At 41.2% G+C, this 25,391-nt stretch overlaps 2 protein-coding genes across 7 annotated transcripts in view; one reads left to right on the forward strand and one right to left on the reverse strand.

Annotated features, from left to right (window-relative positions):
* Positions 1 to 4,619, forward strand: part of fastkd3 (FAST kinase domains 3) — a 35,389-nt gene extending 30,770 nt beyond the window's left edge. For all 6 annotated transcript variants that reach the window (XM_072508990.1, XM_072508989.1, XM_072508991.1 and 3 more), the window contains 2 exons: positions 2,819 to 2,933; positions 4,361 to 4,619. In XM_072508990.1, the coding sequence (XP_072365091.1) occupies positions 2,819 to 2,933; positions 4,361 to 4,456 (211 nt within the window). In that variant the 3' untranslated portion in view covers positions 4,457 to 4,619. The remainder of the gene's footprint in view (positions 1 to 2,818; positions 2,934 to 4,360) is intronic.
* A 767-nt stretch (positions 4,620 to 5,386) lies between these two features.
* bag1 (BCL2 associated athanogene 1) lies at positions 5,387 to 23,437 on the reverse strand. The gene is made up of 7 exons (XM_072508994.1): positions 23,268 to 23,437; positions 22,421 to 22,549; positions 18,944 to 19,026; positions 17,654 to 17,767; positions 16,680 to 16,787; positions 10,924 to 10,986; positions 5,387 to 5,868 (listed from the first exon to the last, which is right to left on the reverse strand). Exons 1-7 carry the CDS (start codon positions 23,395 to 23,397, stop codon positions 5,779 to 5,781), a joined length of 717 nt encoding a protein of 238 aa, XP_072365095.1. The 5' UTR covers positions 23,398 to 23,437; the 3' UTR covers positions 5,387 to 5,778.
* Positions 23,438 to 25,391: the final 1,954 nt, after the last annotated feature.

Genomic DNA, 25,391 nt, shown 5'->3' on the forward strand with positions numbered 1-25,391 from the left:
TCCTGCACTGGAGAGATTCTATGATTCACTGGGGGGGTACCTACACCACATGGACTGCAGCAGTTCAAGGCAATGGTTCACCACTACCTTCTCAAGGGCAATGAGGGATGGCCTAGTCTGCAACACCCACATCTTGAAATGAAAATCGCTTATTGTCACAAGTAGGCTTCAAATGAAGTTACTGTGAAAAGCCCCTAGTCGCCACATGAAAGAATACATTTAAAAATACAAGATTAAACATGAATATGCAAAAGTTCACTGCCCATCCTTTGTACACTTGCTCCTCAGTTTATTTCACAATTCTCCAAACTGATAGAGTTGTTTGGATCCCAGATGCTGTTTGCTAGCTGCACTGTTCACGCACTAACAGATTTAAAAACAGCTTCTTCCCCGCTGTTACCTGGGCGGGATTCTCTGATCCTGAGTCTAAATGTTGACGTCGTCGGAAACGGCGTCGCGTTCAGCAATTCTGGCCCCCACAGAGGGCCAGCACGGCACTGGAGCGGCCCACGCCACTCCAGCTGCTGATCCCGGCATCAACTGGGCGCCGCGGGATCCACGCATGCGCAGTGGCACTGACGCCAACGCAGCGAAGAATCATCCATTTGCACTTTCGGCAGCTGGTTACACAAAAAATGCTGAATTCTAAACGGGACACATCTAAAGGTGTTTGCCATCAGATGCCCTGTTTGGCTTGATGTGATAGCTTAGTGAGCTTTATATCGACGTGGTAAGTTGCCATTTACAGATGCCACACCATCACTTCATAGATGTGTACAGACAGTATCCAGGTTTGGTATTCCACTTGAACCATGTGAAAGTACCATTTTGGTTATCTTTCAGTGTTAAACCAAAGTTATACCACTAGATGGCACCTGTGCGTTTCCTTCGACAGGTTCTGACTGGTTATTGCTTATAAAAAATACCCATGTTTTTCCATACTCTGCTACACATTAATGTTTTTAACAAATCAGCTGTGAGCTATTTGAATAGCAAAACAGGCTTGAGCAGCTAAATGGCCTACTCTTGTCCTTTTGATATATAGATAATGTGAAGAACCAATTAATAAAACAGTACTGTTAACAGCAAGTTTTATATTCCCTCAAACCATTTAATACAAATTCAGGTTTTTGATCAGTTTCCTAGAAATAGAACCAATTTAAACATTGGTAAAAATACTGCAGAAATATTAAGTTGTTGTCTTCCTCGTCTGTCCCTCAATTAAAGGATAATTCAGGGTTGTGAGTTTCTGTCATACATCTTCAAGTGACTGAACTGTTCGGTGCTCAACCTGCAGATCGTTGACCAGATTGGACTGGATGTTCCATAAGGTTGTGGGATCCGGGGGCAGGATTTTCTTCCTTTTCTTCTCTGCTTCACCATTAAGACATTGCGCAGCTCAAAGTGTGATGCAACTTGATGGACAAGTTGTGGCCATTTTGAACAACTACTACCAAGCTCCTCCCGGTTATTGTCAATGGTACTGCATTTCAAGAAAAGCTTCAGAGCATCTTTAAAGTGTTTTCTTTGTCTTCCCGGAACAATGGCCACTTAGAATTGAGGAAACGAGCTGGTGGGGAGATGCTTTTCAGCCATCCATCAGGGTTGATTTTGCAAGACTTTTGCATCAATGCTTGTGGAGCTGGCTGCAAGGACCCCAGCATTTGGTTCAATGAACCTCCCATTAAATCCAGAGGATATGGAGGGGGCATTGCTGATGGAATTCCTTTTGCCGATCTTGTGTTACTCATGCACAGTGCAGGAGTGTGGTGACAACTGCTCTGTACACTAGGACTTTTGTTGACTCCCGGAGCCTTTGTCGTCAAACACTCGCTATTGTAGTCTGTACAAGGCTGAGCTGGTACAGCTAATCCAGTGTTGGATCTCCTAGTTAATTGTGATTGGTGGCTATCAAGGTAGAAGATGCTCAACATCTTCGAGTGTCTCGTTCAACTTATATGGGCGGTGGAATATTGGGCTAACCAGATGTTTTGGCAACATTCCAGGACAGACCAAGTCTCGAATGTGGAATTGAAGAGGTTTATTATGGCTTTCAAATCTTGTGCAGAATGGGCAACTGCCCTGCGGTTGCTTGTAACTATACACATATGCCTGTGGTGGTCAATTTATCTGAGATTAGTTTTCCATCTAGGTGATATTTATTACTCACAGCAGTTGATCATTGAGTGAAAAGCCACTGTCACGTAGATTATTAACAGTATGGAGTTTTTTACAGTCTTGCTTGACCCCGGTCTGGATTTTGAAGGCACTCCAGACAGCTGCAGTCATATCACCATGAAGTAATTGTAGGATACTTTCTTGTGCATCCACATTGTTGAAGCACAATACAGAGTCTTATGGTTTACAGAGTCAAAAGCTTTGGTCAGGTCAACTAATTAAGTTCCTGGTGCTATTCCCCACATTTGTCTTCAATTTGTCTGGCATCAGAGACCATGTCAGAGGGTCCTCTAGAAGGTCTGAAGTCAGACTGATCCACAGTGTACCAGACTCAATGGGCCAAATGGACTTCTTCTGCACTGTAGGGATTCTTAAGTATTTTCATTTTAGGTTTGTTTGCCACACACACAGCACTTGTGATTTCAGTTATTGTTCCAGCCCAACCTGCCTCAGTTGTGACACTCTGTTTCAGTGTTATTCTACTGTCTGCCCCATCTATCTTTTAGTCCCTCCCCACCCCTTGATGACACCAACTTTAACAATCTTGAAACCCAGCTGTAAAATATTTCTATGTCAAGGGCACAATATAAATTTTGGTTGTTATTGAAAACTGTTTGTTATGTGTACTCATCCTTTTCAGAATAGCACTATGCATTGATGACCAGAGAAGGTTCTCTGTAAACAGTCACAATCTACTTGGTAAGGAAACTATCAAACAGAGGCAACTGCGACTGCTGGGCTACGATGTTGTGCAGGCGAGTATAAACACTAGAGAACCAAAAATACCTAATTTGTGACAAAACACCATTTGGGATTCACATTTGAATATACAGCTATAAAAATACTTTGTTGGCTATAATTCCAATCTTCAAAGCATCCAGATTTAGATGTCACGGGTATCAAGGTACAATGAGAAATATTGTTCTGCGTAGTCGAGGCAGATTGTACTACACATGAAAAACATGACATACGATAAATACGCAATGTAAATACATAAACATCACCGATTCTACCTGATGTGAGAGAGAATAACCCGGGTGGGAGGGGTCTTTGTTCATGCTGCCCACTTTCCCAAGGTAGCGGGAGGTGTAGAGTCAATGGATGGGAGGTGAGTTCGCGTGATGGACTGGGCTGTGTTCACAACTCTAGTTTCTTGCAGCCTTGGGCCAAGCAGTTGCCATACCAGGCTGTGATGCAGCCAGATAGAATGCGTTCTATGGTGCATCTGTAAAAATTGGTAGAGTAAATGTGGATATGCCAAATTTCCTGTTTCCTGAGGAAGTATAGGTGCTGTTGTGCTTTCTTGGTCGTAGCATCAACGTAGGTGGACCAGGACCGGATTGTTGATGTGCACACCTAGGAATTTGAAGCAGTCAACCATCTCCACTTTGGCACTATTGATGCAGACCGGGGCGTGAGCAGCTCTTTAGTTTTGTTGACATTGAGGGAGAGATTTGTTGTTGCACCATGCCACTAGGTCGTCTATCTCCCTCCTGTACTCTGACTCATCGTTCAAGATCTGACCCACTATGGTCATGTCATCAGCAAACTTATAGATGGAGTTGGGAGCCAAATTTTGCCACTCACGGTTGTGTATGTGAAGGAGTATGGTAGTAGGCCAAGTACACAACCTTGTGGGGCCCCGGTATTGAGGGTTATCATGGAGGAAGTGTCGTTGTTTATCCTTACTGCCTTACTGATTGTGGTCTATGGGTCAGGAAGTAGAGGATCCAGTTGCAGAGGAAGGAGACAAGTCCAAGGTTTTGGAGTTTGGCTAGGATTATGGTATTGAAGGTGGAGCTGTAGTCAACGAATAGGAGTCAGATATAGGAGTCCTTATTGTCGAGATGCTCCAGGGATTTATGTAGGGCCGGGGCGATGGTGTCTGCTGTGGATCGGTTGAGGCAGTATGCGAATTGCAGTGGGTCAAGGCATTCTGGAAGTATGGAGTTGATGCGTCTCATGACCAACCTCTCGAAGCACTTTATGATAGATGTCAAGGCCACCAGACGGTAGCCATTGAGGCATGTTGCCTGGTTCTTCTTTGGCACCGGTATGATGGCGGTGCCACTATCATTCATATAGATAACCAGTAATTACAATTAGTGTCTACACATGAATTCATGCATATTTAAGAATCCTTAAGTATAATATGAAAATCTGTCCTTTGTTTGCTATCCAGATTCCATTCTACGAATTTGACAAGCTGCAGAACAGTGAGATGATAGAATACCTTCACAAGAAGATATTTCCATACAGCTACAGACTTGCTTGGTGAAGGAACTAAAACAAGAGCCAATTAATTTCTACCTTGGAAACTTTCAGTGCCAGCAATAAACAATGTGCAATGGTGGATATCCTACAGCAATGCTTATTTTCTTGAATATAATTATATCAATAAAATTGCTATTGAATAAATGTAATTTTTTTAACTCCTAAAATACTATTGTGCATTTTATTATACAGAAAGGGTACTAAAAAGTAAATCCAGTTCTAAATGCACTTATTGCAGTAAATACATTATTCATTTATCCATCATTTAAATGATTAATTGAAATAAAATGTTTCCTCATGTTGCCATTGCTTCTTTTCCCCAATCACCTTAAGTCAGGATGCACTGGTCCTCGATCTTTCTACCAATGGGAACAATTGTTCCTTATCTATTCTATCCGCCCCTTCATGTGAACAGCCCCAGCTTCGCTAATCTATCTACGTAACGGAGGTTCCTCATTCTTCCAACACTTATCCTGCACCCTCCTTAATGTTTTCACCACATTGGACACAATACTCCAGCTAAGGCCCAACCAGTGTTTTATGCAGGTTTATCATAACTTCCTGGCTTATGCACTTTGTCCTTTTTATAAAGCCCACAATCCCATGTTTTATTCATGGGATTCTCTTCTCAACCTTCTCAACTCTTCTCAACCTGCCCCACAATTTTCAATGATTTCTGCACATATACATTTAATGCAGTTAGCATTGGTATCTTTTTCTGTATAAATGTCATGGATCTTACATCTCTCGAGTCAGGAAAAATGGGAGTTGACTAACCTCGTCTCCTGTGTAGCTGGGATATGTCTTAAAATAGCCTAGCATCTACTTGCTGCTGTGACACTGTATAATTGTGTTTTCAATTATGTGGAATAACCATTTTTTTTTAAAACAACTTATTCATGACAATCAAAGATTGTTAAATAAATTAGACATATCAAATGAATGAAGTAGTTTAATAAGGAATGCAGATTGCATTTTGACTAACTACCACATGCAAGCAGTGCAACATACTGCCAGAGTACAAAAACAATACATATTTATTTCAGTGTCAAGATGTCCATTAATATTTGAACTTATGACCCTCAGTGTTTTAAAACAACCCGGTGTCTTTGTAATAAGAGAGTACATTCTAGAGTGACAATGTGAGAGAGAATTCAGAATAAACATGTTACTGTCCTAGAAGGCAATTGGCTACCTTCATTACAAAGTTTCTGATCTCCAAGTCATTTACACCAGCTTGTAAATAATTTAAAAGTTATTTAGATTAAATAGTAAAATCTGAACAGGGTGGTTCCTTATTATAATTCTCAGTTATTTTCTGTAAAATCAGTCAGCCAGAGCCAGGTTCTTTGATTGAAGTTTCTCTAGTTCCTGTGAGATATTTGTTCCAATGACATCACACTGAGCCAAGTAAGTCTGCAGCCAAAAGAAGAGAAAGGTCATATTTCACAGCGGTTTTTCACATACATTTGATGGAGGCAATCTGGATCATTCTTGCAGCATAGTGATTTTCATTTTATCAAAACAAAATGTGAAACTAATGAGTTTGCGTCCTGGTTGTCAGAAATATAACAGGTCAGACTGGCAACCTGAAAGACAATTTTTGGGCAATAACTTCCTTGAGTGGGGACAGTACGATGGTGCAGTGGTTAGCACTGCTGCCTCATGGTGCCGAAGATCGATCCCGGCCCCGGGTCACTCTCTGCGTGGGTCCTGCCCCCACAACTCAAAATGATGGGCAGGGTAGGTGAATTGGCTATGCTAAATTGTCCCTTAATTGAATAAAAAAGAAATTCAATTTTTTTTTTTAAACCAATAAGTTCCTTGAGTGACAACCAGTGTCAGATTGCCACTATGTCCAATTATTTTGAGGGCAGGGGTTGTCAGGAGTGCAAATGTAGTTCTGTGGGGGTGGTGAGGGGGGGCAAAGGGTTCCAGAAGTTAGGAGATTTGAATTCTATTTTTTTCTGAGTAACGATTGGTGCCTTTCTGTGAAGTTGCGAGGAGGGTACCCCAGCACATCGTTGAAGTATTCCCCCCAATCTGACACTGGAGAGCTTGTACGTTACAGCCCAATGTCTGATCGGGCGAAACCACCTCATCCTAATTAATAAATACATGAACCTACAAACTCTGAACCCCCTTCTTCCGCCAAAGTGCAGTAAGGTTGATCTTCAGCCTGCCTCGGCTCCTGTCCTCATCGCAAACTTGGACATGGTTATTTGTATAATAGATTCATAAAGTGCTGCTCTAAAATCCAGGAGAAAGAGAAATGCTGCCAGGTGTGGTTTTAGTGAGTTAATTTCAGTTACTGTTTACTTGCCACATCCCTAATGGAGAGTTTCTCCACAGTTACAGCTGTTAAAAATTGACTACTCGACTATCTGACATCCAGATGCATTTTTTTTATTATAAAGTATTTACAGTGTAGAGATTTTATCCTTATTAAGACAACTTTACATCTCGACGACTCCATTTCCCCAATGGAAAAAAATCCGAAAAAGTTAATTAAGTTTGATGATACCCTGGAACCTTGGGGAAAAAGACTTGAGGAGGACAAGCACTGATGAGGAGACACGGGGTAGTTTATGGGAGAATGCCATATCTGTTTGCAATAAAATGAGGGAGCAACAATTTAAGATAATGTATGGTTGACATATTACACCTAGTCTTAAACACTTTTTAATCTTGATACATCCCCAATGTGCTGAAAGTACCTGGCAGTCAAGGGTGATTATATACATCCTGGATGGGCCTGTGTTAAGATTCAATCCTATTGGTCTGGTGTACTCCGAGATGTGGAGAATATCTTTGACTGAGCCTTAAAGAGCTTAATCATTTGTTTCTGATTCTGGGTCTTCCAGGTGGGAGAAGTACTGATACGAATGAAAAAATATTCTATGTTCCTGGGTCAGTGACAAATATCCTTCTATTTATAAGACCATAAGATATAGGAGCAGAATTAGGCCACTCGGCCCATCGAGTCTGCTCTGCCATTCGATCATGGCTGATATTTTCTCATCCCCATTCTCCTGCCTTCTCCCCATAACCCCTGATCCCCTTATTAATCAAAAACCTATCTATCTCTGTCTTAAAGACACTCAGTGATTTGACCTCCACAACCTTCTGTGGCAAAGAGTTCCACAGATTCACCACCCTCTGGCTGAAGAAATTCCTCCTCACCTCTGTTTTAAAGGATCGTCCCTTTAGTCTGAGATGGTGTCCACTGGTTCTAGTTTTTCCTACAAGTGGAAACATCCTCTCCACATCCACTCTATCCAGGCCTCACAGTATCCTGGAAGTTTCAATAAGATCCCCCCTCATCCTTCTAAACTCCGAGTACAGACCCAGAGTCCTCAACCGTTCCTCATACGACAAGTTCTTCATTCCAGTGATCATTCTTGTGAATCTCCTCTGGACCCTTCGCAAGGCCAGCACATCCTTCCTTAGATACGGGGCCCAAAAGTGCTCACAATACTCCAAATGGGGTCTGACTAGAACCTTATACAGCCTCAGAAGTACATCCCTGGTCTTGTATTCTATCCCTCTTGACATGAATGCTAACATTACATTTGCCTTCTTAACTGCCGACTGAACCTGCATGTTATCCTTAAGAGAAACGTGAACAAGGACTCCCAAGTCCCTTTGTACTTCTGATTTCCTAAGCATTCCCCCATTTAGAAAATAGTCTATGCCTAAATTCCTCCTTCCAAAGTGCATAACCTCACACTTTTCCACGTTCTATTTCATTTGCCACTTCACTGCCCACTCTCCTAGCCTGTCCAAATCCTGCAGCCCCCTTGCTTCCTCAAAGCTACCTGTCCCTCTACAGATCTTTGTATCATCTGCAAACTTAGCAACAGTGCCTTCAGTTCCTTCTTCCAGTTCATTAACGTATATTGTAAAAAGTTGTGGTCCCAGCACAGACCCCTGAGGCACACCACTAGGCACCGGCTGCCATCCTGAAAAAGACCCCTTTATCCCCACTCTCTGCCAGTCAGCCAATCCTCTAGCCATGCCAAGATCTTACCCTTAACACCATGGGCTCTTAACTTATTTAACAGTCTCCTATGCAGCACCTTGTCAAAGGTCTTCTGGAAATCTAAATAAATCACGTGCACTGGTTCTCCTTTGTCTAACTTCCTTGTTACCTCCTCAAAGAACTCTTAACAGATTTGTCAGACATAACCTCCCTTTGACAAAGCCGCGCTGACTCGGTCCTATTTTACCATGCACTTCCAAGTCAAAACTGGCATAAATCAGTATGGAGTGTATCCCTATGGAATTCCTGACATCTGTGATCCTTTCCAAATCTGATGCATTTCATAAAGTGTGGGACCCCTATTTAAATTTATAGCTTCCACCTTGTCTGACTTGCCTATGTTGGCTTTCCAGGAGTGTTATTGTGTTGAATGGTATATGATAATATATGTCTTGGTCTCTTAATATGTGAAGGCAGGCATCCTGAACCGTTATCCTTTGGTATCTATGTGTGGCCTTATCCTCATTTCCCCTTAGATTAATAATCAGTTATTGTATTGATCCGGTATTTAAACTGGAGGTGCTAGTTCTTTAAATGGGTGATTCTAAATGAATCCGGTCTTGCTGGTTCCTATATTTGCAATAATTCTTGTTCTGTACTCTACCTGTTTTGCATTGATTACTGTTGCCTTTTTACTTTTTCTGTTGCATTATTTGTAAAAAACTGAAAATCTAATAAATATTTTTAAAAGCGATTACTTAAGCTTTGCTTTACAGTGAGCAGAACTAATGGGATACCTAGGTAACCCTGGGGTGCTATCAAGTTCCACCCAGCCCTCCTGGAGTCTAGCAGAGGAAAATGTGACTCTAGCTAGCGTGCTATCAATTTGGGTTTGTAAAGTACCTTGGGCCTCATGGGCATTTAAACTTGCCTGCAGTTAACAGTGTGAATGTTTCAACTACTGTAATTATATGCTTATGCAGAGTTCACCAGGATGTTGCAGGCGATTCACCAGGATATTGCCTGGGGTGGAAAATTTAAGTTATGAACAGAGATTGGATAGGCTTGTGTTGTTTTTGATGGAGCAGAGAAGACTATGGGGCAATTTGATCTAGATGTACACGATTATGAGGGGCATGGACAGGTTGGATAGGGAGCAGCTGTTCTCTCTTGTTGAAGGGTCAGTTATGAGGGGACACAAGTAAAGGTGAGAGGTAGGATGTTTATGGGGATTTGAGGAAAAACCTTTTTACCAGAGGGTAGTGATGGTCTGGAATGCAGTGCCTGGGAGGGTGGTAGAGGTGGGTTGCCTCACATCCTTTAAAAAGTACCTGGTTGAGCGCTTGGCAAGTCATAACATTCAAAGCTATGGGCCAAGTGCTGGAAAATGGGATTAGGTAGGCACATCAGATGTTTTTCATGTGTTGGTGCAGACTTGATGGGCCAAATGGCCTTTTCTGCACTATTATTCTGTGATTCAGAGCATTCTCGTGCCACAAGAGTTGGAAATTCCAGCCAGGAACATAAATTAGGTATTGCTTGACGGACCCAATATTCCAGCTACCAGTCTCAAACTAGTAAATGGAGCATCCAATTTTAAATATTCAGACTACTTGACTACGTAATAATAATAATCTTTGTCACAAGTAGGGTTACATTAACACTGCAAAGACGATACTGTGAAAAGCCCCTAGTCGCCATATTCCGGCGCCTGTTCGGGTACACAGGAGAATTCAGAATGTCCAAATTACCTAACAGCATGTCTTTCGGGACTTATGGGAGGAAACTGGAGCACCCGGAGGAAACCCACGAGGACACGGGGAAAACATGCAGACTCCGCACAGACAGTGACCCAAGCCAGGAATCGAACCAGGGTCCCTGGTGCCGTTAGACAGCAGTGCTAGCCACTGTGCCACCCAGAATTTGAAGACAACCATTGATTAACTTTGTGATTGCATAATATTTTTCACACGTTGGTGATTGGGAATTTGCATCTAAACCATGTATAATATCCACTGTTCAAAGTTTGAACGGTCAATGTTTCGGTTTCAAAATGCAACTTGGCATAAACCTAGAAAGATTCAATTTTATGAAAGTGATATGCTACTAAAAATACTGAAAGTTCAGTAAGCATTTAAACACTAGGCAGTTTTGTTCTATCAGTCCATTTTTTTTTTCAGTGATACCGGCTACAGGAGATTTAGCTGGCAGCATATGTAGGATGAAAATTGAGGTTACAATCCAAGATAACTTATCCATTCAGGCATCAATTAAATAAGATACTACCTACACTTGAAGTACACAGGATTGTTTTGGATCTGGCTTTCAATGGCCTAACAAGCCACTCGGTTCAAGGGCAATCAGTGATGGGCAATAAATGCTGGCCCAGCCTGCGATACCCACATCCCTAAACAGTTACTTTTTAAAAATCACGTAATGCTGGAGAAAGACATCCCTTAAATCTTCAATATGAAAGAAGGTAGACTCACCTGTACATTCTTTACTAGACCTTTCCTCCGATGTCTGCAGTCACTAAAGTCATCCGGCAAACTCTTGAAAATAAATTTTTAAATATTTTATGTGTCAGGAATATACAGTAAAATTGCACGTATTTGAACTATGGTGTCAAACTTAGAAGGGAATTTCCCAAAATGGGGGGAAAGGCCATTACACTACAGGGTCTTCTCATCAAATTTTCAAAAGATTATCTACAGAGCTCTTAAAAAGTATCTTCTTCAGACTTCCGATTACTCAATATTAGCTGAGTTTCAAACCAAAGTAATAATAATAATAATAGCTTATTGTCACAAGTAGGCTTCAATGAAGTTACTGTGAAAAGCCCCTAGTCGCCACATTCCGGCGCCTGTTCGGGGAGACCGGTACGGGAATTGAGCCTTGCTCTGTATTACAAGCCACCTGTTTAGCCTTAGTAGCTTGGAGAAATAGAAAACTGAAAACTTCTGCCCAATGTGCTTCAAAATAAAAATGAAGATTCTTTTCTCACTATGTTCAACATACATATTGAGCAGTTTTACTCATCGGTTTCATGTTTTCCGTGAAAATGTCACAATTGTGAGTGTGTTGATTGAACAAGCATGCCCGGTTTATTTTGAGTGTAAGCAAAAAATATATATAATCAATCTGTGATCACACTTAAGAACAATCAATCTGCGATCACACTTAAGAACAATCAATCTGCGATCACACTTAAGAACATCCTGAAGATAAATATATAACTTCAGTTTCTGTATAAATCAATCTGAGATTTCTAAATCAAATCAACAAGAGTTAAATGGCAGGATTTATCGCAATCACGTTATTAAATGCCTTATCCAAGTACCAACGGATGACTTTTTAAGTGACAAAATAATGTAATCGCAATCTGCAATTTCACTGGAAAATCAGATTTTTAAAAACACAAATAGCAACGCCCACAAAAATAAAGTACAATATATTACTCATTGATGACTTGAACTTCCTTTCATATCTCAGTCCTTGTCATGAATTCACATAAATTACAGTTAAAAATACTCTGATAACTCTTTGCTATGAATTGTTCTATATGAATTACGAGTAATGCTGCAATGAAGACAAAACCATAGGACACAAGTCAACCATTCAGTCCCTAAACCTGTTCCATCAATCCACTAAATCATGGATGATCTGGAATTCAACTCCATTATCTCCTACCTTTGCATAGGAACATAGAAAATAGGAGTATGTGTTTTAGTTCCTTAGCCTGTTCCGTCATTCAACCAGGTCATCGCTGATCTTCTGTCACCATAATATTCCCGCACTACACCATATTCCTTCATACATTTATTACCTAGAAATCTATCAATCTCGGTCTTGAACATACTCAATGACTGAACCTCCACAAGCATCTGCGTAGAGAATTCCCAAAGTTCACCAGCCACTAAGCAATGAATTCTTCCGCATCTCAGTCCTAAATGTTGCACTCCCAATATGGCAAGGATACCTTTCTTTAGGCAAGACCAAAATTGTACATGGTTCTATATAATTGTGACGAGACATCTTTACTCCTGTACTTAAATCCTCTTGCAATAAAGACCTACATACCATTTGCCTTAATAATTGCTTGCTAAACCTGCTTGTTAGCTTTAAGTGACTTATAAACAAGAAACCCCAGATGCCTTTGGACATCAACGCTTCCCATCTCTCACCATTTAAGAAATACTCTGCAGTTCTGCTTTTCCTATCAAAGTGGATAACTTAACATTTTCCCACATTATCTTCCATCTGCCATGTCCTTTACTCCATATCCCTTCATATTTTTAAACAAAAATCATAGAATCCCTACAGTGCAGAAGGAGGCCGTTCAGCACATCGAGTCTGCACCGACCCTCCAAAAGCACGCTGTAACCCCACCAACCTTTTGGACACTTAAGGGGTAATTTAGCATGGCCAATCCACCCAACCTGCATATTTTTGAACTGTGGGAGAAAATTGGAGCACCCGGAGGAAATCCACACAGACACGGGGAGAATGTGCAAACTCCACACAGACAATCACTCAAGGTCAAGATTTCCACTACCCCTTGCGTGAAGAAGCTCTTGCTGATTTCAATCCTAGTCTAGCTCCAATTTTAACATAATACCCCACTGTTCTGGATTACACCACAAGAGGAATTAGTTTCTCTATCCACTCTATTGAATTCCTTTATCATTTGAAAGTCCTCAATTAGCTCTACCCTCCATCTTCTAAATTCCAGGGAATTACAAGCCAAATTCATGCAATCTGTCCTCCTAATAATCCACCGATAACAGTCCAAATAAACTGTGTTCTAACCCCAAAGCCAATATATCCAAAGGGTAGTTGAAGGGAGCCAGCTATTTCTGATAGGTAAAGGGGTCATTGATTTAGACATTTTAACATAAATACTGAAGCCCAGTTTAAAATCCATTTTAAACTTGATTTCATCATAAAACTTCAAGCATAACTTAGATTACAAAAACACACAGCTTGCAGGATTTGCAGTGGCAAAGCACAGAATTTGAAACATCTAAAGGCTAGCTAAAGCTTATGCAACATTTTACTGAAAGGTTAAATTTACATTATAAACTATCCATTGTTCTAATGAACAGAATTGCAGAAGTTATGCAACTATACCACAATCACATCAAGGTCAAAATAAGCACCATGACTACATGAATCCACCATTGTTCAGAATACAGTTAATATTGCAGTCAGCAGTAAAACCAGAAGCTAGAATTGATTAAAAGTGTAAGCCACATTCCAACACATAGAAAGTACCCAAAGATGCAATATATCCACATATATATTGTACATTGATGATTGACAACTGACCATCCAACCAAATGCATTTGAGACCCATCCAAGCCAATCAGCACATTGCAGGGGTAGGGACAGATGGAGTCACACTGATAACATTTTCCTTAAAGATAGAGGTCCGGGCAGACATTCTAACTATTCGCTATCCTTATTTCGTATTTTCATATTTCCACTCTTAACTCTTAAAGTCTGCACAAGCTGTTTTGCTTTGAGCAAGAAACCATTACTGTATTTTAAAAGTTAAATCTGTTTGTAAACCATTAAGCTGATTATATCTCTTTAAGTCTTCTGCTGGCAGGGCTTATTGAGAACATTTGATTTGTGACCACAAGAAGATTTCAGTCTCTCAATTATAATCAATAGACACAATAAAAGATTTTTATTTCGCATCCGAGAAGTGTAACTTAAATTTCTACTGAGTTTTGAAGTGTATACGAGACTGCACTTAAACCGGATGGTATATTCCTACAGTAGTACTCAAAACACAATATTCTAGATGTGATCGAACCAAGACTCTGGACAACTGAAACATCACTTCCTTTTTTTTTTACTCTAGCCCTCTGAGATAAAGGCCAATTTTATATTAGCCTTTTTGTACTTTTCTACAAGGACACTCAAATCCTTTGGTTCCTCTATAACTTCAGGTTCTCCCCATTAAGTATTCTGATTTGCTTTTCATGGATTCAGAGTGGACATTTCCTTACATCGCACTAAATCTATCAGTTTTGGCCACGCCTCTTTAGAACTTCCTGTTCCCATCGACACAACTTACTATGCTGTGACAGATCCAAACCAGGTTTGTACCTTACATAAACTGATACATGGGCCAAGAGTAGGACTTGTGCTTCCTTTACATGCCACATTTTTTCAATTGCTGAATTATCTCCGGTGAATTAAAAAGGGTGGCATTGTAAAATGTATGAATCATATTTAAATATAGACAAATGCTGCATTTTAAGCTGAGGGCGGTGTCAAGGTGGGCTCCAAACTGCAGGAACCACTTATTTGACCCGGCAAAATTGAATGTTACATTCAGGGGGAGAAAGACAAGGGGTTGGATAGAATTATAGAATCCCTACAGTGCAGAAGGGGCCCATTCAGCCCATCATGTCTGCACCGACCTTCTGATAAGAGTACCCTGTCCAGGCCCACTGCCCTGCCCTATCCCCTGCAACCCTGTAACCACATCCCTGGATACTAAGGGTCAATTTAGCATGGCCAATCCACCTAACCTGCACATCTTTGGACTGTGGGAGGAAACCAGAGCACCCAGAGGAAACGCACGCAGGCATGGGGTGAATGTACAAACTCCACACAGACAGTCACCCAAGGCCAGAATTGAACCCAGGTCTCTGGTGCTGTGATGCCACAGTGCTAACCACTGTTCCACCGTACCCCCCTAAGAGGGTGAGGGATTTGTTTCTGGAGGGACGTTTTGTGAATTGGGAGGAGTCAAAGTAGAAAGCAGAGCTTGGGGGACCAGATAGGTTCAGATATTTCCAGGACTTTATTCAGCGAGCATTTCCGACTTTTCCGGAGGCACCACCATTTACCTTGGTGGAAAGGATACACTTGTGTCCGGGGTCGGAGGAGGACAGCACATCTGGGATAAATGGACGAATCATGGGAGAAGAGTGGATGAAGTGAAGGTGAGGTGGGAGGAGGAACTAGGACCCATTTTGGAGGAAGAGGTGTGGAGTGAGTCCCTTTGTCGGGTGAATGCCATGTCATCCTGCACGAGGTTGAGCTTGATAGCTAAATGTGGTATTTAGGGAGCACCTCACCAGGGCCAGGATGTGTCGATTTTTTGAGAGGGTCGAGGATAAGTGTGAGTGGTGCTCGAGAGGGCCTGCTCACCATCCGTACATGTTCTGGTCCTGTCCCAAGCTGGTGGGTTTTTGGAGGCCCTTTTTCCGCTCTATATCGCAAATCTGAATATTGACTTTGAACCCTGTCCATTAGTTGCAGTATTTTCGGAAAGTTTAGGACCGGGGTGGAGGTAGATGCTTTGGCATTCGCATCGCTGTTGGCTCGGCGACAGATACTGCTGAGCTGGAGGCAGGCGACACCACCCAGTGCCGAAGCATGGTAGGGTGATTTGATGGAATTCTATTCCTCGTGAAGGCCAAGTTCACGGTGAGGGGACCAATCGATGTGTTCTTTCGTAGATGGCGGGCCGTTTATTTTGCACTTTTAAAATCTGGTCACTGTTAGTTGCTAGTGGGGGGGGGAAGGGGGTAGGTTAGTGATGGGGAGATTGTTCTGGGTTTTTTTTCTGTTAATGAGTTCCTGTTGCCGTTGTTGCTTGTATTTTTTTCTGATATATATGTTGGTACTGTTGTGTTTTGTAAACTTTTTGATAGAAAATGTTAACGTTTCAATAAAAATATTATTTAAAAATATAGATATGCCACTGAACTAGACACATTTAACAAGGATCAGACCTTGACTCATTCATATCCTTGTGGAATTCTAATTTTATGTTATTGTATTTTGAAAGTAGGAGAAACAGGAATAATATTTGCGTAAAAACTAAATGACAAAATATCACATTGTATAAACTGGTGATTCAAGTACTACTAAATTCAAATATGCTGGTTGATTTATCAAGTCATTTAAAAATTGACAAAAATGTTTTCTGCATTCATAGCTGATCCATTGTTGTTTAAGGAAATTTAATTACCAAAATGCAAATGCCTCAACTTATTATAACAAATTTCTGGATTGACCAATTTTTGAAAAAGCAAAATTTTGAAATAAGTTATCAAAAAGTTGTGAACTAATTTTTTTTTAAAAACAGAAATAGAAAAGATTAAAATTCAAACAACTGATGCAGACTAAAGAGAAAAATCTTGCATTTTGAGCTAACCACCCTCAAAAATAGCAATTATATTTCTGTCAGCTGTAATGGCCATCATTTTCTGTTACCCACCATAGCATCAATCTGTTCAAGGAACTTCATACACTGTTCAGATGTGCTCTTCACTTTCTTCTCCAACTTGCTTAATGCAGCAGATTGAAGATCGCGAGCTAGGAACCCCTGAGTGATGATTGAAACAAATTCACACCTCAGAATTCACACTCAAGAACATCATGCTTCATATATCTGATGTTGCAAGTTAAACCAAAATGCTTATCATCTCAGGAAACTACCAAAAATGTCAATCTGTAAAATACAAATGTAACATCCAAATATATAGATATAAAATCTTTTTTTTTTCTTTTTTATATAAATTTAGAGTACCTAATTCTTTTTTTTTCCCAATTAAGGAGCCATTTAGCGTGGCCAATCCACCTAAGCTACACATCTTTGGGTTGTGAGGGTGAAACCCATGCAAACACTGGGAGAATGTGCGAACTCCACACGGACAATGACCCAGGGCCGGAATTGAATCCTGGTCCTCAGTGCCGTAGACAACAGTGCTAACCACTACACCACCGTACTGCCCAAAATATAGATAAAATGTAATCACGTACAAAAATTATTGCACTTGTGAGTTACCTATTGTTAATCCATAACTTCTTACACTGAATTACAGAGTCAACCTCATCAATCAATCCCTTTAATAGTCTCATCCACCTTCTCCAAAGCCCCCCTCCCCGCATCCAAGAGATCATTCTTCATGAGTTTAGATAGTAAATATTGGTATGTCATGGTGAAATAACAGCTGAGCCCAGTCCTGTTCTCACCCACACTCATACATTTACCCAGACCAGGGATTGGGGCAGAGTACAATACCCCCAATATTACAAACAAACAAAACTAGCCTGGGACTTGCATAAGCACAGTCCTCTCTGCACAATTCCTCCCCAAATAGCATTCCAGCAATATTTTGAAGTGGGGACTATTTGGTGCAGGGATAGCAAAAATATAGCATTTTCAGAGGAAATTAAGAAATAACTCACATTCTGAATGCCTGTCAGCTCTGCATTAATTTCTTCCAGTTTATGTGATAACTGGTCTGTTGATTTTTCCAGTTCCTTTAACTTCTTTAATTCAGCTTCCTCCTCAGGACTGTTCTGCAAGTTAAGCGAAAACAATCAAATCAGAGCGAACTGGTTCAGGAAGGACCTGGGTTTGGGGGCGAAAACTTGCTTCATGGCACTTCTCAAAACATCACATATAGCTATTTCTAAATCAATTTGTTCTGTTATTCTACAGGCAAATGTAGCAGTCACTTTGTACTCAGCAAGATCCCATACACAGCAATAAAATGATAAGGATACATCTTTTTTTGGTAATGTTGGTGAATGGAAGAATGTTGACCAGGGCATGGTCAGTAAAATTCCCTAACGTATCAATGCGTCCTTAAAGTTCCTTTAAGGGATAGGAGCTCAATGTAATATCCCATTGCAAAAATAACTATGGCAACAATGTTACGTACTCTCAGTTCTGCTTTGAAGTATCAGTCCAAATAATGTGCTCAAGCCCTAGATTGGGGTCACAAGAAATAACTTCTAACCTTAGAGGCAAGAGACAAAAAGTAAACACTGCAAATGCGACCAACTGAAGCAGCCTGATATCATAATGAATTAAGCAATCCTAAAATGCTCAGACTTGTAGGAAGGGGTAACGGCAGATTGTTTAACCACCGATGCCAGGTGTTTAACTTTAGTGATTCATGAGGAAAAAAACAGCTGGCTTCATGATAGATTTGCAGTTTGATCAAAACAAACATTATCACTCAAAAGAATGCCAATTATTTTACATGCTGTTGATGGATTACCAAGATGATCAATCATTTTAAAGTATGTGAAATGCCTTTTTGATTATACAGATTTATTTAGCATGTTGTATCAGCCGACATCAACCATTAAGTAATTCCTGCAGTGGCTATATACAAGAAATCAGATACACGCATTGAATTGGACATCACTTACTTGTCAAAAATAAAGAATGTAGACTGGGCATTTCCTGACAGAATAAGTGACAATACCATAGGCCAAGTCACCCAAATTACACTCATGCCCCTTATGGAGTGACAGAGGCCTTGGAGCAAGTGATCTGTCTACTCTGTTAACAGAGGAAATCGTGCATGGCCGAGAAAACCCACTCAAGGAAGAAAACAAGAATACAGTTATACATTTTTAAAAGAAAGGAATATCTAAATTACGTCAGGAAAGCACAGGAAGGTCGTACAAGATTTTTGATATTTCACTGAAAAACTTTGACACATAAAAATGATAGGATTTTACCTTTTTACCAATCATCATTATTTTACAGCCATTTTTAACACCAAGAACGGACAAAGGTTGTTCCATCTCTTTAAGAGATTTACCTACATGGCAGCGAATAAAAAAAAACATGAAAATAGTTGTTAGCTATTTTGACACCTTTTGGGACACAATATAATTGATCTGACACATTCAGTTATTTGAAGTGTCCAATGTCTTGTGAAGTTATATTCCCTTGCCCTTCTAGACGGTAGTGGTCGTGGGTTTAGAAGATGCTATCTAAGAAGTGTTGGTGAGTTCCTACTGTGCAACTTGTAGATGTTGGCGGTGGCGACGGTGGTGGTGGGGGAGAATTGAGGTGATTGACCTCCAACCTGCAGGCATCTTCCAATACGCTGGGTAACTCCAGCCTCGCTCCTTGATATACAATGGCATTAACCTTACTGAATTCTCTTTCAATATCCTGGGAGTTACCAGCCATATAAATACTGTACCAGCCATATAAATACACAAACAAGTCAGTGAGAATTCTGTGGTAAATCACTTCCTAACTCCCCAAAACCTGTCCACCATCTATAAGGCACAAATCCGGACTCTGGCGGAATACTCTCCACTTGCCTGGATCTGTATGCTTAACACCATCCAAGCTAAAGCAACCCGCTTAATCAGTTCCCTATCCACCATCTTATACGTTCACTTCCTCCACTACTAATACACAACAGCAGCGGTGTGTGCCATCGACAAGATGCACTGCAGCAACTTGCCAAGACTCTTTTAACAGCATATTGCAAATCACTTAGGAGAACAACAGCAGTAGACACATAGGAGCACCAACTGCAAGTTTCCCTCACCATCCTGAATTGGAACTATATCACTATTCCTTCCTCGTCACTGGGTCAGGAACTCCTTCCCCAATACCACTGTAGATGCCCATGCCTGATGGACTGTAGCGGTTCAGGAGGCAGCTCACCACTACCTTTTCAAGTGCAATTTCAGATGGGTAAAAAATGTTGGCCCTGCCAGTGATGATGTGAAACTGGTGTAAACTTGAAACAATTGCCAGAGAGAGGAATGGAGTTTGGAGCATGGACTTAAAACAATGATTTCTGTCTTCTCAATATTTAACAAAACAAGATAAGTAGACAGACAGACCAGGTGGAGGTGACATTTAATAGCTTTACTTGCAAGTAGATTATATGAAGAACTGAAATGCTATACTCCATGAATGGTACAAAAAAAGAACAGACTAAGCTGAATGAGATTAAAGGCTATTAACAGATGGTGGCCAACACGGCTAGCCATTTCAGACTACTGAACAAAATAAATAGAATGCTGAACTGTATCACTAAAACAGTACATTTCAATAAAGTCAAGGCTAAGACTAGTGTTGGTAAATCTGCATCTCGAGCATAGCCAAGCTAGGTTAGTCGAATTGTGTCTATTGTGACAATCAAATTTTGGTGACAGTACATAGATCAGTCAAGAAATTATTCACTGAGAGTCAGAGAACTGAGTTATGAAAAAATGTGGGCCTTTCAGGCTTGATGAAGCAACTAAGCCTCATATAGATATGGTATAGAAATGATTAATCCAGTAAATTACCTCATATTAAACAGTAAGGCAAATGAACACAAATTCAAAGCAAACATACTACCAAAGTCAAGAGGTTGTTCATACAAAGTGTGGTGAACATATGGGTAGGCACAGAGGAAGCAAACAAACCCACAGTCAACTGAATGCACTGACCAATGACTATAGCTTCCTTTTGGATAAGCCAAGATGGCTCCAATGATCATGCTACTCGCTATTCATCCTGTAACCTGATGCATTATTGTTGCATTTGCATCTCAATATATACACAGTATTCCGTCCTATATAGTCCTGGGCATTATAGATTTGCTGAAGTTATGAAAGTTCAAGAATATCCAATAAAATACTAAAAGCTTTGTTCAGGTCATATAACAGTCACAGTAAGACGTTACCAAGTCATCCTAAGTTTATGGAATTTTTGGATTTCAAGGTCAGTGATCAGTATGTAATTTAGTTTCAACTTTTTGACATTGTGTCCCAATGCAAGAGTCTAATTCCTGGCACTTCCAACTAATCAGAACAAAGTCATCTAAATATTATCATGGATAGTTTAGTACTAAGTCATATCATCACCAGATGTTCCATTTTGAATTCTTGAAATCAAACTAAGTAGGTGGGAGTTTCCAAGTCAAGATAAGTAGAATGACAGAATTGTTACAGCATAGGAGGAAGACATTCAGCCCATCGTGTCTGCACCTGGTCTCCAAAAGAGCAATTCACCTCATGCCATTGCCCTCCCTTCTCCCTGTAACCCTACACATTCTTCAGTTTCAGACAAGTCTAATTCCCTTTTAAATGCCTTGAGTGAACTTGCCTCCACAACATTCTCAAGTAGTGCATTACACTCGCTGCATGAGAACGTTTTTTCTCGTATCGTTTTTGCTTCTTTTATGAATTACTTTAAATATGTGTGCTTTTTGGACTGCAGCAGTTCAAGGCAGCTTGCCACCACCTCCTTCTACGGCAATTAGCAACAGATAATCAATGCTGGCCTAGCCAGCAAAACTCATATCCCATGAATGAACAAAAATAAATAAGTATTAGTAGGGTCTATCAGTATTACTAAGGTTTATTCGTATTGGTAAGGTTTGTAGTAAAGTTAAAGTTATTAACTAATAGATAAAGGAATGGCCGGGTTTCTCCAACCTTTAGAACGCACAACCTATGCTCATTCCTTGCACTGCTCATGAGTCCATTAAAATAATTTCATCTTGTTGACAAGGTCTGCATTCTAATACTTCAGTCTTTGAATTTGATGTTTTATTGACCCACAACATCCAATTTTCCCAAAGAGGACTGTTTTCTGCCCAATAAACTACAAACCAATTTTGTTTTAAGCACAGAAATGTTATTCCACTCCCAAAAAAGTGAAGCACCCATGACAATAATCTGGCAACTTTTGATCATACAAGCTTATTGTTAATATAATAATAATCTTTATTGTCACACGTAGGCTAACATTAACACTGCAATGAAGTTACTGTGAAAAGCCCCTAGTCGCCACATTCCAGCACCTGTTCAGGTACACAGAGGGAGAATTCAGAATGTCCAATTTACCAAACAGCATGCCTTTCGGGACTTGTGGGAGGAAACCGGAGCAGCCGGAGGAAACCCGTGCAGACTCAAGGAGAACGTGCAGACTCCCAAGGCAAATTATTCAACAGCCACAATAAGGATTAAGGCTTGCTCATGTATTTGCTTTGTTTGGCCCGTTGTTCCGCACTGTAACCAATCACTGTTTGTCGATGTATCATTTGTCAATGTACTTTATCGATTATTCTTTTTTGTCTACTATGTACGTACTGTGTACGTTCCCTTTACCGCAGAAAAATACTTTTCACTGTACTTGAGTAATGTGACAATAAATCAAATCAAATAATTTCATACATTCTACAAGTAAATGTATACCTTTAAAGATAAGTTTCTGTAGTTGCTGGGGTACCCCAGTGACTTGAGCAATAACAGTTGCCATGTCCTGTAATGTAGGCTCACATCCTTCCTGTCCTGCAGAAATTTCAATCTTGTGTTTTGAGCTACCTAAGAATTAAAAACAAATCCACATTAGTAAACATCTACACATACTGTTCCTGATTCCACTGTATTGATTTTTGAAAAGGCATTCTGCAGCAACATGGCGAACAGATAAGCATATTCTGTGTACATATAATTTGCATTCAGTTTTAATTGTTGCACACAGCATACACAATGAGGTTCAGGCCTTGTGATTCATACTGCTTCTTCTCCATAAGAGAATAAACGTCTCCATAATCATACGCCACAATTTACTTTGTGTGGTAAACTGCACAATGTCATTCATCGAATAACGGCATGGTTACAACATAGGAGACCATTCAGCCCTTCGAGATTGTGCCAGCTCTCAGCAAGAGCAACTCAATTCCACTCCCTTGCCTTTTTTCCCCCGAAATCCTGCATTTTTCTCTCCTCCTCAGGTAACTATTCAATTCCTTTTTGATGGCCACGATCGAATCTGCCTCTGCCGCAATATAAGGCAGTTACTTCAGATCCTGACCCGTTTACTCAGTCGGTGAGCAGCTGTAGCGGGGGTTAGTTACCCTGCGCTTCGGTCGCTGCAAACACAGGTCTATTGTACTGCACCGAGCGGGCTGGGCTGCAGGAGGACTGAGCCGCACTCAGCAGCGACAGGCTCGGTGTGCAGACACCGCCTGTCCCTGGCCCCGCCGCCGCTTCCTCCCCCTCTAGAGGGGGCAGAGCCTGGTCCCCTCCCGGCCATTACCGTGCATCAGTGTGAGTCCCACCCCGTCCCCGGCCATGGCACCTCCACCCGCCCGGGGTTCGCACGACTTCCTCTCCGCAGCGGAAATGGCCGGAGGCGCGGACGTGAAAGAAAGCGAGGCTGGCGCCATCTTTGTGCGGGGCAGGATCCAGCTGCTTAGGGCAATGAATGTGTGTCTCTTGCAGCATAAAGTACTTCAAACTCTTAGTGATCGCATCGACCCTCCCGGACTGTAGTCTGTGAACTTGCCTCAATCTGAGTTGAGATTATTGTGGGTAGCACAGTGGTTAGCACAGTTGCTTCACAACTCCAGGGTCCCAGGTTCGATTCCCGACTTGGGTCACTGTCTGTGTGGAGTCTGCAAGTACTCCCCACGTGTATGGGTTTCCGCCAGGTGCTCCCGTTTCCTCCCACAAGTCCTGAAAGACATACTTGTGAGATGAATTGAGTATTCTAAATTCTCCTTCAGTTTGCCCGGTGTAGACTTGATGGGCCGAATGGCATCCTTCTGCACTGTAAATTCTATGATTCTATGACTGTTGCAAGCTATGGATGACAAGAGTCAGGATGAAAATTAGTTTATTTGATTTGATTTAATATATTGTCAAATGTACCGAAGTACAGTGAAAAGTATTTTTCTGCTGCCAAGGGAACGTACACAGTATGTACATAGTAGACAAAATAATAATCAACAGAGAACATTGAAAAATGGTACTTTGACAATCGGTGATTGGTTACAGTATGGAACAAGGGGCCAAACAAAGCAAATACTTGAACTAGAGCAGCATAGGGCGTCGTGAATAGTGGTGTTACAGGGAACAGATCAGTCCAAGGGGGAGTCGTTGAGGAGTCTTGTAGCTGTAGGGAAGAAGCTGTTCCTATGTCTGGATGTTCGAGTCTCCAGACTTCTGTACCTTCTGCCTGATGGAAGGGTCTGGAAGAAGGCCATGCCTGGGTGGGACGGGTCTCTGATAATGCTGTCTGCCTTCCTGAGGCAGCAGGAGGTGTATGCAGAATCAATGTGGGGGTGGCAAGCTTGTGTGATGTGTTGGGCTGAATTCACCACACTTTGCAGTTTCTTGCGATCTTGGACCGATCAGTTGCCATAGCAGGCCGTGATGCAGCCGGATAGGATGTTCTCTATCGCACATCTGTAGAAGTTTGTGAGAGTCGATGCAGACATGCCAAATTTCTTTAGCTTCCGTAGGAAGTAGAGACGTTGTTGGGCTTTCTTGACTGTTGCACCAACGTGAGTGGACCAGGACAGACTGTTGGTGATGGTGACCCTCAGGAACTTAAAGCTATCGACCATCTCTTCTTCGGAGCCATTGATGCAGACAGGAGTATGTGTCGTGCTACACTTCCTGAAGTCGATGATCAGTTTCTTGGTCTTTCCAACATTTAGAGAGAAGTTGTTTTCGGTACACCATGCAACCAAGTGATTTATCTCCCTCCTGTAGTCTGATTCGTCGTTGTTTGAGATACGGCCCACCACAGTCATATTATCCGCAAACTTATAGATTGAGTTGGAGTTAAATCTTGCCACACAGTCATGTGTGTATAGGGAGTACAGTAGAGGACTGAGCACACATCCTTGCGGGGCTCCGGTGTTGAGGAAGTGCTGTTGCCTATCCTGAAGATTGCGGTCTGTTCGTGAGGAAGTCGAAGAACCAGCTGCACAGGGCGGGGTCAAGTCCAAGATCGCAGAGTTTGGTTATTAGTCTTGTTGGGATAATGGTGTTGAAGGTGGAGCTGTAGTCTATGAACAGTAGTCTTACATAGGTGTTCTTGTTGTCAAGCTGTTCGTGTGTTGATTACAGAGCCAGTGAGATAGCATCTGCTGTGGACCGGTTGCAGTGAATGGCAAACTGCAGTGGATCAAGACCGTCTGGGAGGCTGGCAGTGATCCGCGTCATGACTAGCCGCTCAAAGCATTTCATTTTTTTTTAATTAAATATTTTATTGAAAATTTTTGGTCAACCAACACAGTACATTGTGCATCCTTTACACAATATTATAACAACACAAATAACAATGACCTATTTTATAAACAAAAAATGAATAAATAATAAATAACAAAAATGAAAACTAGCCCTAATTGGCAACTGCCTTGTCACAAGTAAC

Source organism: Scyliorhinus torazame, chromosome 6 (assembly GCF_047496885.1).
Source record: "Scyliorhinus torazame isolate Kashiwa2021f chromosome 6, sScyTor2.1, whole genome shotgun sequence".
Taxonomy (NCBI): Eukaryota; Metazoa; Chordata; class Chondrichthyes; order Carcharhiniformes; family Scyliorhinidae; genus Scyliorhinus; species Scyliorhinus torazame.

What these genes read in the sequence shown, in the direction of transcription:
- bag1 (XM_072508994.1), bottom strand. Translation starts at nt 23,397, where the DNA reads ATGGCGCCAGCCTCGCTTTCTTTCACGTCCGCGCCTCCGGCCATTTCC. An exon ending in ACAGAAACTTATCTTTAAAG is followed by an intron (nt 19,027 to 22,420) that starts GTATACATTTAC and finishes GCTGCCATGTAG; the next exon opens with GTAAATCTCTTAAAGAGATG. An exon ending in GTCTAGTAAAGAATGTACAG is followed by an intron (nt 5,869 to 10,923) that starts GTGAGTCTACCT and finishes TTTTGGCTGCAG; the next exon opens with ACTTACTTGGCTCAGTGTGA.